General features: G+C 36.0%; 2 protein-coding genes across 5 annotated transcripts in view; one reads left to right on the plus strand and one right to left on the minus strand.

The window, feature by feature from the left end:
* yki (Transcriptional coactivator yki) overlaps window positions 1-12,155 on the plus strand; it is a 46,555-nt gene extending 34,400 nt beyond the window's left edge. Inside the window, exons 3-6 of one of the 3 annotated variants that reach the window (XM_073086250.1) lie at window positions 4,932-5,075; window positions 5,980-6,137; window positions 6,822-7,124; window positions 8,699-12,155. In XM_073086250.1, coding sequence (XP_072942351.1) covers window positions 4,932-5,075; window positions 5,980-6,137; window positions 6,822-7,124; window positions 8,699-8,791 — 698 coding nt within the window. In that variant the 3' untranslated portion in view covers window positions 8,792-12,155. Of the gene's footprint in view, window positions 1-4,931; window positions 5,076-5,979; window positions 6,138-6,818; window positions 7,125-8,698 lie in introns of all 3 variants that reach the window. The other 2 variants (XM_073086240.1, XM_073086233.1) reach the window with 2 other exon arrangements.
* Window positions 12,156-12,445: 290 nt separating this feature from the next.
* LOC140752048 (myrosinase 1) lies at window positions 12,446-21,576 on the minus strand. 2 transcript variants are annotated; one of them, XM_073086198.1, is made up of 10 exons: window positions 21,442-21,576; window positions 20,519-20,971; window positions 18,754-18,845; window positions 18,285-18,553; window positions 17,598-18,002; window positions 17,090-17,392; window positions 16,355-16,489; window positions 15,831-15,937; window positions 14,695-14,830; window positions 12,446-12,513 (listed from the first exon to the last, which is right to left on the minus strand). In XM_073086198.1, the coding sequence occupies exons 2-10, from the start codon at window positions 20,563-20,565 to the stop codon at window positions 12,490-12,492; spliced, it is 1,518 nt and encodes a 505-aa protein (XP_072942299.1). In that variant the 5' UTR covers window positions 20,566-20,971; window positions 21,442-21,576; the 3' UTR covers window positions 12,446-12,489. The 2 variants fall into 2 exon arrangements, with proteins under 2 accessions (XP_072942299.1, XP_072942306.1); XM_073086205.1 differs by lacking the exon at window positions 12,446-12,513 and adding an exon at window positions 13,182-13,275.
* Window positions 21,577-22,043: the final 467 nt, after the last annotated feature.

Genomic DNA, 22,043 nt, shown 5'->3' on the forward strand with positions numbered 1-22,043 from the left:
ATAGGGAAATAAATATTTATTAGTATACTTAATTATACAAATAGTTGTCGATACTTAGAATTTATCAGAATTGAGAAGTGAGGTCTGACGTAGTGACATATAAATAAATGATTTTAGGAAATTTTATTAATCGTATCACGTAATGTGATAAGATTCGTTTTATCATATATCTAAGTAATCTGATTTCATTAAAATTAATCGCTTGATGATGTACTATGTATGTGAAACGTCTTCGGTGGCACATTGAACCGATAGCACCACCGTTACACCTTTTTCTCACTTCAGGTAGGATTACAATTCTGCTAGCGGTTTATTACACATATCTTTGTTAGTGAATATTTATTGTAAAAAAATATTCACTAAATATAAATATTAATTAATTTCTAATTAATTATCACTTGCTTAAACGGTGAAGGAAAAACATCGTGAGGAAACCTGCATACCTGAGAGATTAAAAAAAAAAACTCTAAAGTATGTGAAGTCTACCAACACGCACTTGGCCAGCGCGGTGGACTATGGCCTAATCCTTCTCTTTATGAGAGAAGACCCGTGCCCAGCAGTGCGACAGTAATGGGTTGATGATGATGATGATTTATTGTAAGGTGGTTTTCATGCGTTTGGTACCCCGAAAATGGCCTTCGACGCCCTGTGGACAGAAATATGGCCATGTCCGTCCTTAATTCTATCTCTCCTAGATTGAGTTTGATAAAAGGCAGGTAGCAGACATTTTAATGATATGTTAATCGTTCAAGGGTGCAATTGCAAGGCTGCATGCGCGTCCTTCTATGTCTACATCATGATTATTATTCGACTAATTAACACGGGTTTCTGCGTACAATTAGTATTTAGACCAAAGAGTACAATTTCAAAAAGATTTATAAGATTTCGTTCCATAAACCATTAAGTATTCTAAATATCAACTGTTTTACACAAGTGTGGTTTTTGCATTGTAACTTTGCAAGAGAGAATAACATGGAATTCAAACGTTTTATAATTATTTGTTACTTGTTTACTACGCTGGATATAGTAGAATTCGATACTATGACCTATGCCTTAATTTTACTCCGAATATTGCTCATTTTAACTCTGAAATTATTTTGTTTTATCTAACACACGCTTCTCGTTTCGCTGTCTGAAATGAATTCCATGATGGTTCTGATATATGATAAACTCATATCGTACGTTATTTCGTACTTATTGGCTCAATCCTGTTAAAACTAGTATAAGAATTATCGCATAGATATATCCAAATATATCTGTATATCTGTAGTGGGTAGACTATCTTATCTCCTGTGTCAATTCTACGGACGCCAACAGGTGAATTGATATAAAGTTATTGTGATATTTTTATAAACATGTTCCTTCAATAAATGTTAATTTAAGTGGGTATTTATGTACGTACGATTTCGTATTCGATTACGAAACTGATGCATGTTCCATCGTAAAACTTAAATGTTATGGTTTTGTGTTGTGCATCAGCATATTCCGATCTATATTTACCAGATCTGCCAGATGTATTAATCCCATTGTCTTTAATGGTACTGATTTATATTCAAAACATCATAAGGACACCCGGTTATTTGTAAAGTTTCGGAGGGGCCTGCCTTCGATTCGTTTTCACGTGATCTAATTGGCTTCGGAGCGACGTTTAAAATTATCATGGAACTAAAATAAAAACAAGTAAATAACCCGAATTCTAAAAGTGATTTTATGACGGGAATTAACGCGTTGTTTCCGTCGGTCGATGCGAGACGAGCGATGAAAGGTGCTCGGAAAATACATCGGAGTCGCGGCGCCGGCGGCCTCGGCGTCGGCGCCCGCGGGCCGCTCCGTTGCGACATATCCGCGTTAAGGCAATCTTTAGATGCTGCCAATGCTCCATTTCTTAGCGCTATTATTGTTTATCACTTCAAAAACAATCACTGTTTTCAACGCAATATAAGGCTCAAGATTTACTTTTCACAGATTATCTCACCCTTGCTGGGAGGATTAACAAGACAAAACTATTATGACTTATCAAACGATCTTTCACATTTAACTTATATTTATTGCGTATCAGTTCTGTTTTATTCTAAACACATTATAAGAGGTTGTGTATAAAAGTAGATACTTATATGCCATTCATATTTTAGTGAAATTATGTGCATATTATGCAAATAAATTTTTGACAAAAGGCTATAAATAACCCGATGTTACGAACACAATTAACAAAGCAACAGTTATTAACCACCTGAGGTATAGTAAGTGATGTGCTAATCATCTCGGTCGTCCTTGGGCGTACGCATCATCTTCGTTATTACGTACATTTCGTAATTGTAAACATACCAACTGTAGTAAAAACTCGAATTATCGGCTTTTGTCAGGAATAAGCAGCCCAGGTGTTTAAGAGAAGTTCTGAAATGCTTTTAGCCTAGTCCTTCAACAAAGACGAATATTTTTTTATTTATTCGTGACCAAATCTGTCCCTTTCTGTCCCTCTTTAAGTTTTCGCCGACAAATTTCAGAGACAAAGTTGCCCCCACATTATGGAGCCTATTTTAAAACCTAGTAAGTTGAGAAAATATAATTCTAATTCAACCTTTTATACTTACCAAAGCACCAACGCGATCAGGCCTAGTTTTAGGTGTGCGTGCTTGGAGGCTTATTTTATAGTGTGGAAACAGTAGAGAAATAACAATTTATAATTACAATATTGTTATTTTATGTAACAAATAAAGATCATTCAAATGAAAAACAAACTTGTAGCAAAATAGAAATCGTCGCGGAGGCACGTGTTGTTCAGTTTTAGGTATTGTCTCGTGTGACAGTTAGCTCAATAGGTGGCCTAGTCACGTTCCGAGGCGGTGCTCTGCCGGCGCTACCGACACTCAGTGACAGTGTTTGATCTGTTCTTATCTCGGTTCGTAAGCGCAAACATACTCTTCATGTAGATCACCTGACATACGAATGTTTTTCTAGCGAATTCTTCATTTTAATCTGATGTCGCGATAACAAATTGCCTTTGAAATTAAATAACATTCTCATGATCCATTGTAATGGTATTCCTCGGTTTTAGATTGCCAACACTTGTAACTTTCTGTACACACGTTTGATATATTATGACTGATTCATATAACTCCATGTGAACATTTACCTAATACAACAGTATGAAAGGTTTCTCTTTTTATTTATAAAATATGTTAACATAAGTTCTATAAATCTATGTGACGTAAGTTTTATTAACAATACCCATACTTTAACATTAACTTTAATTGAAACAGTCATATTGTACACTTCTAGTATATGACCATTTGTGGTATCTGTGGCACCGTGACATCATCCTTTACATATAAGTACATACATCACAGGACAAAGAAATTTTGATAAACAATTAGATATAGTCTTGAAAATGGAATTTAAAGTGAAGAACAGGAATTGTTTTCGATATTGTAAGATCGTACGATAATTTTATTATTCGCACAGCGGCTGCTGTCCGTAGTTGAGTAACGATTAGCGCAAATTATGCTTAATTACGACGGCTACATGGCGTATGTATGACTCGTGATTGGACAAATGTTAAAAAATAGTGAAAGTGCTCTACGACGGACATATGTATGTATATTAAAGGTCAGGCTGGTTTTTAATATATGAATGATAAATTTCAATGAATGCTAAACTTGCATGCAATTTGAACTCTTTCTAATAACTCTGTGTCTATTACCTATTTAATAATCGCCGCATAACTTATCCTGGTGGTTAATTGATTGTTCGATGGTCTTTTTATCATACCTTTTGAATTTGGTAGTAGGTATAACTATACCTACTTTATGTATTTTATTATTTACTTTAAACTATGATATGGTTTATAAGTATGATATTTAGCACTAACAAATATTTTTGAAAATTAATATGTTATGGGGACTAACAAAGAGAAATATATTAGTATACTAGACGTATATTATTATTATTTCATTACGTTACGTAGGTGAATTTGCAAATAAGCTTTTGTTTTACAATTATATTTTAAAGAACTCACACAAACAAACCCCTTATATTCTTAAGGAAGTTATTGCCTAATATTTGTAAAGATGTTTGTTAGTTACATGAATTCATTAATTTTCGCTTATTTTCCTTATAATACTCTTACACAGAGCAATCTAGATTTTTTTAACAGATATTAAAAAGAGAATGTTTTCATGTGGAGTTTTGTGAATCCTAAAATAGATCGTGTGAGACAATCGTTCAATGTTAACATAATAAATGTGATTAATTCGTGTCATTCGATTACTAATACATATTTATCGATTCTATTAATATCATTTTGTAACACAAGCGGAGTTTAATAATAATTTATTAATAGTTGTTAATGACGCCTTTAACATAAACCAGAAATTAAATTAATTTCAACAAGCAGATGTCTTCGATCTTTGGTATCTACTTTACATATCGTTAGCTCGTGCAATTCGCCTAGGTACCTACTTACCCCGACTAAATTTACTTGTTGGCTACCGACCATCTGTAAATGCACCTGTACGGTATATTTATGTACGACCGTATTAGTCACTCGTGCACCTTTAATCTTCAGCGAATAATATTGTCTGTCCGTTGTTTATGAATGACCACTCGTCAGTTGCATGCGATAAGTGTATAGGTGTGAATCGAGCGTGTTCGAGGATGAGGTGGCACGGCGACATCCGTTGCGCGAAGTGATTCATTTCAGAAAGAGTAAGTGCGCCAGCGGGCGAGCGGCGCACCGGCCGCGTGTTTTCCGCTGCCATTTCTTGGAACCGCTACTGTAATCTTTGTTATGCACACACGTCCAATTACGTGCACCCACGTCCTCCCTATTTCCACGCTGACTTGCAACTAGTCGCTGTTGATCAAATCGATTGCCAATTTCATGAGATTGTGAACTGAACACGTAGTAACCGAATGTAACTGATTTATTTCAGCAGCGAAGAGTACAAGCAGTAGCACGACAACAGACCCTCTCGGCCCCTTGCCCGAAGGTTGGGAGCAGGCGACCACACCGGAGGGGGAGATCTACTTCATAAACCATGCCGCACGTACAACGTCCTGGTTCGACCCTAGAATACGTAAGTTATGCCTGTGTGGACTAAATTTGTAAATCCAGGATTACCCAGTCATTCGTTATCATCAGTCTTCTTTTGTTGTACCTAATAATTATTTTTGTCCCTTTTCCATTCGTGTGGCCAAGCGGCACAATAATATAATATCGAAAATGTAGGTACGCCCCGTAACATGCACTGAATAGTGGTTAGTGAGTAATTTGTCTCACGCGGTAACGTTATATTTATATTTCAGAGTGAAATTAAGGGATTTAAGGTGATAAAACTCTCTGGTTATTCAACTACGGCGACTAAGCTTCTATGAATTGGTCCGACAGGGTTACTAATACAAATCGTTTTAACTAAACTCTCAGTGGATAAGCCCTCTCTCATTAATTTCTGGTCGATTCTTTATGGCGATTGTTATAAACGTCTTTTACTTGTATATTATATCAAAGATTAAAAGCAACGCTACTTAAATGGTGAGCCCTTTGTGGGTAGGAACATTTATTTTTTAACTATAAGGTTTGAATAGGAGCATCACCCTTCTCTAATACGTGTCCTATATGTTAGCGGCCACCTTGTGTCTGTGTCTTTTTATCTATAATTATAGCGAATAGTCATAATTCTTTTTCAAGTTCGGTAATTCTCCAGACCTTTGTTATATTTAAAAAGGATTTAATGTCCACACACGAACAAAGTCGAACAATACATAAGTAACATTTTATAGAACACGTATTTCAGTTGATTTACATCAGGTTCGAAAGCAACTTGGATTACACGTTCTAAGATCGCCAATGGACATGGTCTCTATTACTCAACTCTTACTTAATCTTACAGTAAAATCACAACTCTATATTCCTGCTCAGTTTATTCGTGAACAACGAGGAAAACAAAACATCAGTGGTTAAGTGATTTGTTTGTGTTCCAGCACCACAGTTGCAGCGCACGCCGGGCGCGGGCGCCGGGCTGGCGGGCGGCGGCTGGGCCAACGCCACGCTGCAGGCCTGCCAACAGAAACAACGCCTCCAGTCGCTACAGCGCGAGCGGGAACGGCTCAAGCAACGCCAGCAGGAGATAAGGCTCCAGGTACATATCAACGCTATTCACATTTTTTATGACAGTTTGCTCGAGCTTTCATAAGGCAACGTGAGAACAAATATTTTAAATGCTTATGGTGTTACCGCTAGCAGGCTTAGTTTTTTTATAGCTCTCTAAAAATTTAAACCATTTCTCCGTACAGTATCCTTAAGCATGTTATGTAAAATAAACGTGCTTAAGTAAGACAATTATATCGCAGTTATCGTTAATTGTTGCGTTACAAAGAAATGCGAACACAATTGTTTAGTCCATTTATTTGATATGTTTAGGATTTGCATCTTAATTTATTGAAATTTGCAGTATTAGATACAGGGTGTTCTGCAAATAGTAGATGTTAACTGTAAAACATTTCCTATTCTTTACAATATTGGTATATACAAGACTGACCAAGAATGGAATATGTGTTTAATTTAGAATAACTGGAAGTAATTCAAAACCTACGAGTCTTCCTACTTAATTCCTACTAAACTCTATAACACAAGCCTTGTAGTGTTATCTACTTAGAACAAGCGAGTTATATATTAATGGACACCCTGTATATCTCTCTCAATTGTTACCGGTTCGTTAGCGGTAACATAAATATCAAAAGACTAACAACGTAAGCGCGTTAACCGTGAAATAAAAACGAAAACATGATTATATATGCTCAATGTGCATGAATTTCCCCAGCAGGAGTTAATGGCGCGGCAATCGTCTTCCATCGTGTCTTCGTTGGCGAACAGCACAGGCGCGGTGGGAAGCACTGAGCTGCCTTTGGACCCGTTCTTATCGGAGTTAGCTGATCACCAGCGGCAGGAGTCCGCTGATAGTGGCCTGGGAATGGCTGTAACGCAACCGTATTCGATGCCACACACTCCAGAAGACTTCCTGGCTGGGATGGACGATCGCATGGACTGCAGCAGCGAGGCCGGTGCGAGTCTCGACACGGCTGACATGACGCTCGGCGACACTGATGACTTAGTGCCCTCGTTACAGGTATTTAATCTTATCTTATGATACACTGGTACTTTATATTTGATTGATCTATATTTATCTAAAAACCAAAGGATACTCATTATGACAACCCGCGTGGCGGAGCGGTCACCATACCGGTCTGATGCGCAAAGGGTCCCGGGTTCGATCCCCGGCCAGACAGATATTTAAATGATGAATTTAGATTTGTGTTTCTGGGTCTGGGTGTTTGTGTATTTGTCTCTGTGTGTGTCCATGGCACCCACGACACAGGGAATCCTAGTGTGGGGCTGTGAGTGTAGAAAGCGTTTATTGTTTTAAGCGTTTTTTACTGACTAATCATCGCAGTCTAAACTACTGAAGGTAGAACCATGCAATTTAGACAATTGATTCATTTTATGATTAGGCGCTCAATATATGTATGCAGGGCCGGATTTAAGGGAGGGCAACCGGGGCGGCGGCCCTGGGGCCTCCACAAAAGTAGGGCCCCCACAATAGAGACGTCGGATTTTTTTTTAATCCCGACCAATAAACACTAGTAAAAAAAATATATTTTCCTTTGATATTTTTTTCGCTGTTTTACCTTTATCTACAGTACTGTGTAAAAACATGAATACTAGAAGAATCTACCTGCGTTTCACAATAAAATATTTATTGAAAAACTCAACTGAAAAAATTGTTCATTTTATTCGGAAAATAATTTGAGGCCAGGGGGCCTCCACTCCTTTGTGGGCAACAAGGCCTCTAGACTTCTAAATCCGGCCCTGTATTTATGGGCTGCGCGAGTAAAATCGCGGGTGACGCTAGTATGATAATAAACTAAATAATATGAAGCATGCACATTTGTAGTGGCAAGGTACATTCGTCACGCTTTTTCTCTTTTTAATAGCTTTGGTTATGTACCGGTTTTGTTTTGACAAGGGTACTTATTTTTACAAGAGATTTTCAATTTTTTGCTCAAGGGTTGCTTGACCTGGATTTGGTTCACGATGGATTTCTATTCTATTTCGCGTCTGTTATTGCTGTCAATATTTTCAATAACCACATGAATACAATGTCTGAATGCAATGACTATCAAATAAAAATAAGTTCTACTGTAAGTGAGAGAAACTTACCTACTCCACCTCCGCCAATACAATTTTGTTCAGATCGTAAATGATAACTTGACGACTTTCGAAACTTCAATGAACTTTCGATTACCTTTTTTGAAAGTCACCTTGTTTTGGAACAAGACTAAAATAATAATTTTTGAATTCCCACCGTACTGGTCTGTGGTGAATGGATGAATTGCAGAAGTACCAAATAAATTTACGAAACGAGATCGTTTTCATAGTATGTCTGTTCAGTACCCTTACCATGAGTTTTTACGTTTCGACTAATATGACTGCTTGGTATTTGTTTACGTATTGACCCATACAATTTCCAAGTTCTGATATAATCCGCTAGGGGCGCTGATTTGGAATAGTATGGGCAAATACGTAAACAAATACCAAAACAGTCATATTTGTCGAAACGTAAAAACTCATGGTAAGGGTATCACTGCTGTTAACAATATGTATCAATGATTTAATATAATGTTATTGTGTTTTTGTTTCCAGTTGGGGGAATTTACAAATGACATACTATTAGACGACGTGCAGTCTCTGATAAACTCGACGCCGAGCAAGCCCGACAACCTGACCTGGCTGTAGGCCGCGTCGCTCGCACAATGCTCACAAAATTTCAAATTAGGTATTATTATATTAATTAGTACTTATCACTTCAGACGACTTCAACCTCGACTGCAATCAGTGTCGGTGACCAAACAGTAATGGTGTACATTTCACTAGAAAAATGACAATAACTAGCGTAATGTGTGTATGCATGAACGTGGTGTCATGAATGTGTCGTGTGCTTCCATTTTGTGGCAAATATTATATACAGTTCGTGACACATTTTTATACGATTAGTATTTTGTTCAAATTGTGACATTGTTAGGTGAACTTACGTTGTACTACTGTAGTGAAGTATGTAGTGATCGCTTAATATGTTCAATTGATTTTTACATCTTCGCATTTATTAGAATGAGATGTAATTATTAATTTAACATAGTATGCATGATTCTATAGTTATGTACCTAACGAATCTATTTGCCTATGTATATCAAAGAATGAAATCGTGTGGACTAATATACATTTTACATGTTTGTGAACTTTATATCGTAATGAGGTTTGTGATTATTAATGTATATAAGGGCATTCAAAATACCAAAATCTCCGATTGAATATAAAATATCAACTTGATTTAACAAAACGTGCAACTGATATAAAACCTTACATAAGGGAATGAAATGATGTTGTACAGCAATGAACTGAACTGAAAAATAAAATTGATAAAATATAAGATGAATGAACCAATGAATAAATAGGCCATGACTATCATAATGGCTAGTCATTGTAGATAGTAGTTTATGCTGCTGAAGCATCCTGGAAGTAAGAGGCATCTGTGGTGTCTGCAAACCTTCTTTCCTGGTTGAAAGGAGACAAATTGCAAAGTAACTGATAAGCTAGGTTTTCCGTTTTCTTTAATCTTAGAATACAGGAAATCCTATACTTTCGTAACGTAAACGATACTTTGATTGACGATATTAAGATTTATACTATGACTGTGAACACACCTTGACGTAACAGTGCCTTATTGTGCCTTTATAGAAATTATTTATTGTGTTTTATAATTAAGATAATGCTCTATTTCTACACTTTTTATGGTCAAACTTTTGATGTATGTAATAAATATTTGGACAGAATTAAACTACTTATGTACTCGTTGTAGTAACGTGTTTTGTCTACTTACACCGTCCTTGTGTAATTTTGGAGATTATGATTAGATAGATTAGTTTTAATTAATCTTGACATAGTTAGTTATATTGGCAACTATTACTATTAGTTATACAAATGTTTGTGTCAAAGTGAAGGGTAGTTGTTTGAGTGTATGGGTGCCGCTAGAAATAACATTAAGAAATAACCAGAGCACGGAAACTTGCGCAGTATAATGTGCTTCGACAGCATTGTTTCTCAACTATACTATCGCGACCCCTTGTACAGCAAAACCTGTAACGACCCCTTATAGGTGATAATATTTTTAATCTCCTGAATATCACTTGGTTTGCATAAACTTTTCGAATATTTTAGAGTATTTTAGTATCATCAATCTTCTTTTACATCCTTACACGAAATCATATCATCTGTCATCCTTTCGCGAGGTCCCATTTGAGAAACAATGCTCTTTAGTATGAATAGACGTACTTGCTCGATATGTGTGCTGGCGCGAACGCCAACACCATGGCGTGTGTTTTATGCTACGGCTACTTTATAGTTTGTTATAAATAACCAGTGATAGGCAGACCTATGGGAAACGATATCCTCGCCAATGTGCTGAGTTCCTTCTAGTATCACTATGTTAAATTCCTAAAACAGCATAGGTCTGCCTACCATTGGCTAAATGTAAACATCAACGTTACTTTCCTTTTACTAAAAACGTGACTACAAATTTACATCAAATTTACGAATGTATTTGGCGTAGTGATGTGCAAGGACTATAAATTTACATCAAATTTGAACGAATGTATTTGGCGTAGTGATGTGCAAGGATTATAAATTTACATCAAATTTGAACGAATGTATTTGGCGTAGTGATGTGCAAGTGTACAGCGATGTTGCTCGCCAATGTAGCCGTAGCGTAGTGTGCAATATCGCGACTGCTATAGTTCTTCGTATGGGGCTGACTTTAGTTGGTAGCAACTGAGAATTTACTCATTAACAATATATTTTATCGTTACATATACTTTATGTAACCGTGAAACTTTTCGGTTCTTTTTATCTAACCTCTAACAATCAAAATTTTTTTTTCGGCATTGTATTTAATAGCCCACCTAGTCTCTAGAATTTTACAAAATCAGTTTTTACAAAATAAACTTGAAAATTAGGCTTTATAATGAAATACTACATTGAAAACTTTGCCATATTAGTGAAAGTACTTTATTCTTGTAAGACTTAAAATGTAATCGTCAGTTATGATAAATAGTAACTTGTAACTATTGTAATTAGGTGTAACGGTGCTGGGTTTGTAATACATTTTACATTGTATTATGTAGATCCATTCGTTGTACTTTATTTTGTATTTGTCGTGTATTAATTTTTATATTTCGTAAGTAATGATGCTTTTCATATTGTTCGGTTCATTATTCTCAATAGCTTTTCCATATCTTTAGAATAGATAAAGTAAACAATTGTCAGTAGTGCTGTTGAGTATGTCTTTGTTTTTAATTTTTATTTTATCTCTCTGAACATTGTGTATCAGATCACGCAACGCACTATGTAGCCATCGGCAAACACCTAGCAGGGCTTCTGCAGTGACGATGTAGGAATATCGATTTACGGGCCTCTTTCCTGTCACGCGGACTTGTGTCCGCATGCGTGTCAGTTGCATGCTGTAGTTCTATAAATACTTTACTGTCAAGCGTGTCACAGGCATATGCGTCGCATAGCGCGCGAGTTAATTTACGTGATGCGATCATAAATTCGCGTGACAGGAAAAGGCCCTAAAAGCTTTAAGTGCTCAGTATTGTAACGCTTGTTGTTATTCAATGTCTTCGTTAAATGAAACAACATATCAATAAAAACTGTATGTTAAAAATTATAAGGCCGAAATGCTGGAATCGTCCACTAGTCCACGTGTCCTCCTAGGGTTTGCCATAATGACATTATAAGAAACATTCCATGTTGCTAACAGTTTGCACGCAAGCGAGTCCTTAGCACCGCTTCAACGGAATAATATTCGGAACAATATTTCAAGTGCATACTATGTGGTTTATTTCTTAAGTATAGCCCTTAATTATTTACAAACATATCTTTTTCAGTCTGACAACAGATGCAAGTTTTCTCTGTAGTGTATATAACTCTACAAGTATCAATGTTATAACAATGAAATTATAAATGTCATACAACTAATATACAATAATTTCATTGTAAATAATTTGATATTCTTATATGAACTAAATAAATATTTGTTTTAATATGCATTCTTTTTTTTCTTTACCAATCTGTAAATATAAATAATAGATTCACATGCCTCGTGACTACATAAAGTTTAAGGTTTTCATAGGAACTATTTTGTTTATTTATTATTTATTCATTTGTATTTTTATTTTACTATGGATTAAAATTGCATACCTTTGACATACACTTAATAATAATTTTAATGGTTAATAGGTTTAAGTACCTACCGGTACTTGTCGAAAGAGAAAAGGTTTTTTATGTTGATTATTGGTACGATGATACTATGATGGATAAGTAATACCCACAATGTTCATAAAGCGTAAGACATATTTATTTACCTTTATTTTAGTTTCTTAAAGTTCCGTCCGCACTCTTAGCTGAAGAAAAACGAAAAAGTAGTGTCAGTAAAATGTCGTTTAAAATTATTGAAATTATTGAAATGTCATTTAAATTGATGTTTTTAAATACATTTTTAATATTACATATATTTGACAGAGATTACAAAGGGATAGATACAAATAATCATTTATTAATTTACTATATAGTGGGTTTGATACTTGATGTGCTGAATATTAAAAGGGATGTAATTTACATTTTCGTAAGTGATACAATATTTAATACAATTAATGATAATAATCTTTGAACAAATAATGTTTACTGACAAACCTTTTTATGATTAGTAGGATGAAGTGACAATGGAGTAGTTACAACACTTGAACACATGGAGAACAGTCATGCAAGGACGGTAAGAATATGTAATAGATGATGCCAATTTATTTTAATTTTGGTACATTTTTAATATCAAAAAGGAGGCCTTGGATAAAATAATGTATCTGCACATTCGACCGACTTCTTTGTGGCATTGTATAAAGTTTTGTAAATATAAAACAAAAAATCTATATAGGAACATAAAATATTCTGTTTCGTAATGTATTATTGTAACTTACAAATAAAATAATATTACGAGTATTACATTTTCATAAACATCGAACAAAAAAGTGTAACAGCAAAGAAACTCTTTGTATTGTATAAATAAAAACAAAAATAGAGGGAAATAATAATTTATTTATTAAAATATTTTTTGGTAGTAATAGCTGCTATTTAAGAATTTTCCAACCCACTTAGTTCTGGTTCCTCACCTGTTAAAAAGCAGAAAGCACATGCAGTATAATATACATAAATATAACTACTTAACTGACATAAATACTACATATCGATACCTTAATTCGCAAATCAGCCAACTCCACTTTTTGTCAAAATGTTTTTTTTTATTTATTTTGATTTCGTTCAACGCCATTTACTATCAAAATAAATACAAAAAACATTTTGACAAAAATTGGAGCAGGCTGATTTGCGAATTAAGGTATTGATATGTCATTTAAAGGTAAAGTACTAATAAAATAAAGCTTTTTTATATATTTCAATAACTTTAGTATCATGCTTAAAAAATAATATGTGCTACGTATAAATATAGCTACTCAAAGCATCTGCATTTACGTTTTCTACAGCAAGACTTAAGGGGAGGCAAATTCAATTTTGGTCCACTAAATCACTCTACGCCATAGTTTTTTATGTTATTTGAGTAGCAAACAACCATGCAGTCCATCTACAGTCTGATACCAACTCCATATAGATCAACCGTTCTACTTGAAGCCTGTCGCATCATATGATAGTCAGCATTTACACTTTTCCATCAAAAGACAAGAAATGCTTCACGCGTGAAATAGATGTGGCGGTGGTACATCCCCGTCGAACTATGCTGTTTCTACCACCTTTCTACAATTCGTCAATCAATTGCAATATTGCAGTATGGTAGCAAGAAATACACAGCCTTAGTATAGTCCTTGCCAAACAGCTAGTCCCCTCTGAAGTTGTTGCGCACAAATACAAGTACATATTCCATAGCAACGTAAGGGCTTACTAACGCAGCCATGTACCCGCGGGCGAGAGCGGACAGCGAACAGGTGCCGGGCGGATTCCGCGCTGTCTTCGTCCCGCTAATATCTAATGCTATTCAACGCGACTCGTTTCTATATTCAGCAGACAGCAGACTAGCAGTTTGGCGCGGACTTTACCTCCCCCTTTATCAAAGTCAGTAAAAAGCGTCATAACTTATAACCTGTTGATCTAACGAGTTACAGTGTGATCTTTCTAGCGGTCGCCGAACATAGTACCTCCCCTTAACCGAATTAAGCGATATTTATTTATTATTATTTTTTTCTTTTTTTTATATATTTGAGCCTAGCAATAAAGCAGACGTGCTTCCTGATGGAAAATAGTCAATGTCGCCTATGAACATTTGCAACACCAGGGAAGTCGCCAATGCATCGCCGGTTTTGAAGGAGAGCTCTTTTTGCACCTTTTTTGAAGAGCCCTATGTCAAAGCCCTCTGGGAATACCTCAGGAGGAAGTTCATTCCACATCTTGCACGTTCGTGGCAAGAATGTCCGTGCAAACCGAACTGTGGAGGACCGCCACGGGTCCAGTTAGTGTGGATGGAACTTCATCCTTCGGCGAGTGGCGAGTGGTGGTGATATAACCGTCCATCTATAACTTACAGCTGGATCCTTGAAGCGGTCGTCCTGCGGGATCTCGCGTGTGGCGCACAGCTGCTTGTAGTAGTCGGCGGACAGCTTGGCCGTGCGCGGCCGCTCCGGGTCCGTTATGTTCACGTAGTACAGGCCGAAACGTTCGCTGAACATATTCATTTATTTATTTACACCATTGTATATTATATTATAAGTACAATAGGCGGACTTAATTATGGATGTGCAAAAATTGTAAAGGCGGCATAAAATACATATTTATATTAGAGATAATCAAAGGAGAAAAATAAAAGGATAGAAGGAGAAAAAAATACATAGTAATATAAAGAAAAGAGAGAAATAAAAGGAGTTGTATGTAAGTATATAGCAAGTAAATAAATAACCAGGATTCTTCTTAAAAGTAATATTATATAGTTATCTACTGGTTTTGGAGCAGAAAAAATTTCGATACGTTTTGAGTGATTGTCACTTTTAAAAAATCTTTGAGGTTAATGTCACAGACATAGTAACTTTAAAAAGCAAGTATATCTGTAGTTATGAGTATGATATGTTGTGTTTGCCATGACAGGCTTGACAATAAAACTATGTATGCTTCAGATAATTTACATATAACTATTATGAAAGAAATAACTCTCAGCCACAGATATGCTGCTACACCTCAGGACTATGTTGAAATACTTAGTAGGTATCTCCTTCCTACCTCACCCTTCAATCCAGAAAACAGCAGTGCTTAACACTGCTTTTATTAGATAGAAAATATGTGACGGTAGTGCCTTAATTTTTTATAATATAGAAGTAGCAGACGAGCATGCAGTCCACCTGATGGTAAGTGGCTACTGCCGCCCATGGACATCTGTAATCAACCTCAGATATTCCTACCTGAGGTCGGCCACAGATGCGCTGCTACCCTTGAGGACTAAGCTGGAACGCCTCGGAAAAGTTTGTCTCCTTTACCACAGTTACTGTTATTAGGTAGAAATAGGTGTGGCGGTGGTGCCGCCTGAGTCGAACCACAAGGGGTTCTACCACCTTCAAAAATTGTTGAACTTCGACGACCTACGTCTACGAGATTACATTGGCTCATATAAAACGATACTACAATACAATAAGTACTTAGTGCGTAAATTTAAACGCAACAGAATACTCACGAGAAGCCAGCACGCCATTCGAAGTTGTCCATCAGAGTCCAAGCAGTATAGCCCAGCACATTAACTCCGTCATCGTAAATCACATTAAGAATTTCAGTCAGATAATCCTATAACAAAATAAATATAAAACCATATAAACAAGAATATTAGGAAAAGATCTTTATTAACAATCTGATTTTATTTAGGCGTGTGGGTCATCATTCTATTTCCGTCTTTCCCACAGCTGGTCCTGGGTACTTTTCAGTCAAGAGAGTTTATATGTGCCATAGTCTACCACGCTACTCCGAATTGATAGGCTTCAGATGCTTTTGAAAACTTTTGACTTTAAGATCTCTTAGGCATGTAGGTTTTCTCACGATGTTTTCCTTCATTGTTAAAGGAAGTGATAATTATTTTCTTATATGTAATTAACGTTGATAATTAGAGGTGCTTCAAACCTCGGAACCACTCATTGACTAGCACTGTTATCATATATTTATCAGAGATTTTATATAATTTTTGAATATATTTGTATGTAAACTGACATTAAAGTATTTGATTCTATTGTAGTCTTCCAGTTCCCCACGATCGGAGCATCCGTTCTCGGTGATGAAAATCGGTGGGTCGTTGTAGGAGCTCTTGCACCAACGCAATAAGTTTGCGAACCCAGTAGGCACTATCTGTAAATAGAAATAACATAATATATTCGTGTACTCGAAATATATTCGAGTTTTTCTTATAATGTTCAAGTAACAGATGAGTATGCAGTCCACCTGATGGTAAGTGCTTTCGTTCATTGACATCTGCATTTAACACAGATAAGATTAGATTTCTGTCTTAAGTTGGCTAGCTGTTGTCCCTGTAGTCCCGGGACCAGAATAGGGCTACGGTTTCCCCTGCTTGTCATAAGAGGCGACTAAATGGTGCTTCCGGGGTTGCGGACGGCAAGAGTGGGACTCAAACCGTCCAGCAAGCGACCCCGGGAAGGACAGCGGTTTGTGTGGTCGCATATCGCTGTAGTCACCAGGTTGGCTAGGTGTGACAGTGATGCCTCTGGAGTTGAATCACAAACGGTTCTAGCTGTCTACATTATGTTAAGGAACTGTACTCCACGGTCAATGACATGATCCTCGAGTACCATAGAGTAAGTAGTATTAGTAATCTCTTACCATAATTTTCGAATCAAAAATCAGTAGTCCTCCATACTACTATCATAATTTGAAACAGGTTAGGTATAGTATGAATGGAACAGGTTATATACCTTATTTTATTTTACTTACCCTAAGCCATTCAGAAGCGGAGTCGCCACCAACTTCCATAGTAGTAACTGCACCGATATCTTTGAGCCACGAGGGAGACTTCGCAATTGGGTCCACTCCGGGACCGGTTATGAGATGAGTGGTGTAGTGGTTAATACCAAGGATGTCAGAGGTTCCTCTAATCCTGTCGATCCAGTAATCATCGAACTGCTGCAGACGAGGTATGCGAAGCCCCTCAGCAGCGCTCTGTCGCGCTACGTTTTCGATCATGATAGCAGGGTATCCACCTTCCTCTGAGAAAATTGGATGCGCGAACCAGCCGAACTAAAATGGCAAAGTCAAGAATGAGTTAGGAAATTCTCTTATCTCGGAAAACAACTATTGTCCTTTTTTCAAACACTTTTGTAGTTTGTAGATGCTGGAGGCATGACAGATATATACAAAATTTCTAATATAGGTTTCCACCTGACCGGATCTGGATCATACAACTTTGCATAGCAACTCTGTATGGTGTTAGCTAGGTACTTACTTTGAACTGGTTCGCAATTTCAGCCAGAGCTACTTGCTCAGCGTCAGCCGGGTCACTAGGTTCATACCAGATAGAGTTGATTGAAATCATAATGTTTCCGTTCTGCACTGGCCTGTAAGTTTCGTTATACAGATGGAAGACTTCAGCGTGGGCCTTTAGGAGAGTGTCACTGCAGAGATAGTTTCCAACACCGTGGCTGTCGATAGCTGGAGCTTTCTTTTCATCGCCGTAAGCGTCTTCGCAAATTTCGTAAGGCTCATTGAAAGTAATCCAGGATTTGATTCTATCTCCGAATTCCCTGAAGCACAAGTCGGCGTAATCTTGGAAATAATCGATCATCCGCGGGTTAGCCCAGCCGCCAAGATCTTGGAGTGCTTGTGGTAAGTCCCAGTGGAAGAGCGTAACCTGTAAATTGTCATGTTATTCAAACAAAATGATAAAAAACAAGAAAAATTCTATACCGAAGTAAACTAGTTCATATAAATTTGATACGGTAATTTTTCACTTCTTATTTCTTTTAATTTTCTCTAAAACTACTGGCTAATCTCTTCGAAAGTTACCCAAGGTAGAAAGATTCATAAGCAGAGGAAGTCTTAATAAGCACGCAAGTTTAGATAAGGATTTAATAAAACATAGATAGCAATTTTATAGAGGTATAGCGTTCAAAAATAAAAGTCATATAATCACCAGAGGTTCGATATTTTGCTCCGCCAGAGCATTAAGCAGATCGTTGTAGTATCTGATACCATCTGGATTGACGTAATCAATGCGGCCCGTCGGCAAAATTCTCGCCCAAGACAACGACAGACGATAGAAGTCCACGCCGAGGTACACCAGCTCCTCAACATCTTCACGGTACCGATTGTAAGAGTCGCATGCTATGTCCCCGTTCGTACCATCCGCGATCATCCATGGCCTCGTGTGAGTTAAGCGATCCCAAACGTTTTCCGATTTCCCTGGTTTATAGTAATATGTAGTATGTAATACACATTACATAATAAAACAAGTATGTAAAGTGATAAGTATTGATTGACAGAAAAATATCTTCAAAACCACTTCATTTGATAAGATTAAGAGTTTGGTGATATTTTCGACGAATTTGTGATGATATAACAGATAAGTATGTACGTGAGTTTATACTATTAAATAAACGTACCGCTGACATTCCAAGCACCTTCTATTTGATGAGACGCTGTTGCTACTCCAAAAGTGAAGCCTTCAGGAAACTTTGTGTATTTAGCTAGACCCCTAACAAACAGATTAAGAATAAATTTTCGGACATAATATTAATTATTTCTGTATTTTAGAAACTATTATGAGGTAATTTACATCTAATGTCTGGCTGGATAACTATTTTGAAGTTTTATATTACTTATGTTACGTTACCACGTTATATATATTAAACAAATGCGGATAAGTAGTCTTTACGCACCTTTAAGATACTTTTTACAGATATCGCAAATTTTAAATATTGTTTAAACGCACGTATTTATATAAGAAAAATACTTTAACGTAAAAACGAGTCACATATTCAAACTTGATCCTAAAGATTGAAGAGTCGAATTTCAAACGACTAGTCATTCTCTGTTTCAATTAATAATTGTCTTATTAAAATTTGATGAAAGGTGCAAACTTACAGAGCAAACATAAATATATAACCACAGAATATTTATAAGGTAGGTACTGTATACATTATATGTGGTATCTTAATGATTATTGGTTTCAATAACATCATTACTAATTCATCAATACGGGCTTTGGATTTCCCTACGCGTTGATTAGCATTTTTAATTATACTATAAAATAAATAAGTAGACAACGACTAACAGGTATGTTTTATTGGCCTTTGTTAGAAAGGATTCGTTAGTTTATTATGAGGATGTTTACTCATATACCTTTTACACACAGATATGTCTATTGTCTGCACATATAACCTAATTTATACTGTACTAAGTATACAAAAATAACAGTAGTTATACATATTTTTTACATTAACTAAAGGTACGACAGCAACAATCTTAAAATCTAACAAAAGGCGTGCAACTTCCTTTAAGGAAAAGTTTGGACGTAGCCTTAGAGGCTGGATAATTAATTAAGGACGACAGTTGACGTGATTGACCTTCTGCTAATGTTCGATTGTCTAATGCGACATAATATGTAACAATTATTAAGTGTTATTTTCATTTGAAATATGTAACGTTCAGTAATTATAATAGAAACAAAAAGACCCGAGTGCTTAAAAATGCTTAAAAAGGAAAGTAATAAAATTGAAGTTATTCCCACAATTTAGATGAAACCAACAACACATCATAATTATGATAAAATCGCTAAGCCGTTTGGGCGTTGTGGTGTGCCAAAGAATGAAATATAATTTTTAAATTATAGGTTCGAAAACATTACCATCCGCAGTCGGGTAAAATATAATTAAATAAATATTAAAATAGGTACACCGATTAAGTATGAGTGTTACCTCCTGTTAGTATTATTAAACTGGCAAGTAGTAATTATTTTTTAATATCAGTACTTACTATTAAATATAAACACGTATGATGATGGTTACTTCATCTATAGTCCTAAATATAATGTGTAAATTGTCTTAAATGTATACCGATGAGTAAACATTGAATTTTAATTTAACATTATTAACCATCAAGATAAATTATAGAACTTATCGCGGATAATGTTACTCTAATGTATTTAACGTTCGTTCTTCACGTGCTTTTAAATACCTGTTTTATTAAAATAAATGTCACGTTCTTTCACAGCAAAGTTTTTAGTTTTTATTTCCGACGGGTGCAGTATCGATTGATAGACTGCTAATGCAAAGTTATATTTGCGACTTACTCGCCTAATTTAACAGTTAAATGGGTGTTGTATGTTATTCTTCTTGCGAATAAACAAGCGTTTGTGTATGTACTCACAATTGGGTAAGAGCCAGCAAGCCGATAATAGTGGTCCAGTACGCCATTGTGTCGTGTGCCAATGTCGAGCCACTTCAGCGCACTGCTTATAACGGCGAGCGTACTTTTTTCTTATCCCATCTTTTAACGGTAATCTTAAGAGGTTACAAATGTTTCCATCAGATAAAGTCAATGTCGCGAAAGATAATTTATCTTGTATTTATCCAATAATAGTGCACAATATTTCGAAGATAGGATTTAGATAAAAATATAGTGCTAAGTGCCATCCTGGTATATTTCGTACTTATCACCTTGGTGACACCTTTTGTAGATGGCAAGGCCTCTCAGAATATAAAACTGTTGATCAGCTAATAATAAATAATAGTTTGATATCTGGCCTTATTTATAATTCGATCAAAACTTTTTCGGAGTGATCTCAATTCTAAGCATTTCTGGGTTACGTAGTCTGTATAGCTGCAACAATTAAAAAGGACATTATTACATTATTACAATTTTAATTTTAAAGGACATATTACAATTTTATAAGTTACCGGCAAAGAAATAATAAGTCCTTAGCAAGTAAGGTTATAGATTGCAGATGCAATTAATAAAGAAATATTCATTAGCATAATTTGAATAAATGATTATGTAGTCTAGGTCATTATGAAATTTGTTTGAAAGTTAACTAACGATTCTACCTACTGCTACTCTACTAACTAGTGTGAACATTAAACTATTATCTCCATATTATAATATCATTTAAATTAAATTAAAATGTCATTACTTTATATAGCTATAAAAGAATTAAGTAAGTTCATATTTTAAATTAAATAGTCTGACCTAAATGTATAATAATGACGCGTGATATTGAGACGGTTTCAAATATAAAACATATTTCTGCATAACTAATATAACTATATAGAGTAGGAAAGTATACTACTTACAAATTAATTAATTCTTTATATTATGAAAGTAGATATTGTTCTATTTGGGGTCCTAATCTCACGGTGCATTTTTCTTACGCCTCCGCATGCGGAGCGTAACCGCAACGTGTGTAGAAATCTGAAATTACAGTTGCCATTTTCAGGCGCGACTTATTTTCTCGGCGTGAGCGGTAGTTTGCAGTGTGTTCAAATTGTATAAACGCGCTTGCTGTTGACATTCCTTGGTAGCTAAATGTCCGCCAGTGTATGGGGAAATCGCTGCCGGGCGAGAGTTGAGCGCGACAGAGTGTGATTTATATAACTTACAATCAGATCGATGAGCCCGACTTGCGATTATCTTTCGCCGAGTTTATGGATCGCGCCGTCATGCAACCGCAGTTTTCTGCGGTCTTGTGGATTTTGAGGTAAAACAGCTATTCCGCGTCCGTACGTGGAGGCGGAAGAAAAACGCTTCCTGACTTCAGTCTACACTCTTACTACTGTGAATTAGTTATGTTAATATGACGTATGTCTGCGGGCGGTAGAAGCACTTCCCGAACTAGATAAACAAAACGTAACTTTACATTACATGTGTGCCTATTAATAATTGTTGTCCTCGAATA

The sequence above is a fragment of the Epargyreus clarus genome, unplaced genomic scaffold, assembly GCF_041222505.1.
Source record: "Epargyreus clarus isolate Ecla_fem2 unplaced genomic scaffold, WU_Ecla_fem_2.2 ptg000003l, whole genome shotgun sequence".
In the NCBI taxonomy this organism is placed as follows: domain Eukaryota; kingdom Metazoa; phylum Arthropoda; class Insecta; order Lepidoptera; family Hesperiidae; genus Epargyreus; species Epargyreus clarus.

Excerpts from the sequence above, each read along its gene's own strand:
- LOC140752048 (XM_073086198.1), bottom strand. The coding sequence starts at position 20,565 with ATGGCGTACTGGACCACTATTATCGGCTTGCTGGCTCTTACCCAATT. Across the intron at positions 18,554-18,753 it reads AGGTGCTTGGAATGTCAGCG|GGAAATCGGAAAACGTTTGG; the intron begins GTACGTTTATTT and ends ACTATAAACCAG. Across the intron at positions 12,514-14,694 it reads ACCGCTTCAAGGATCCAGCT|CTAAGAGTGCGGACGGAACT; the intron begins GTAAGTTATAGA and ends GTTTTTCTTCAG.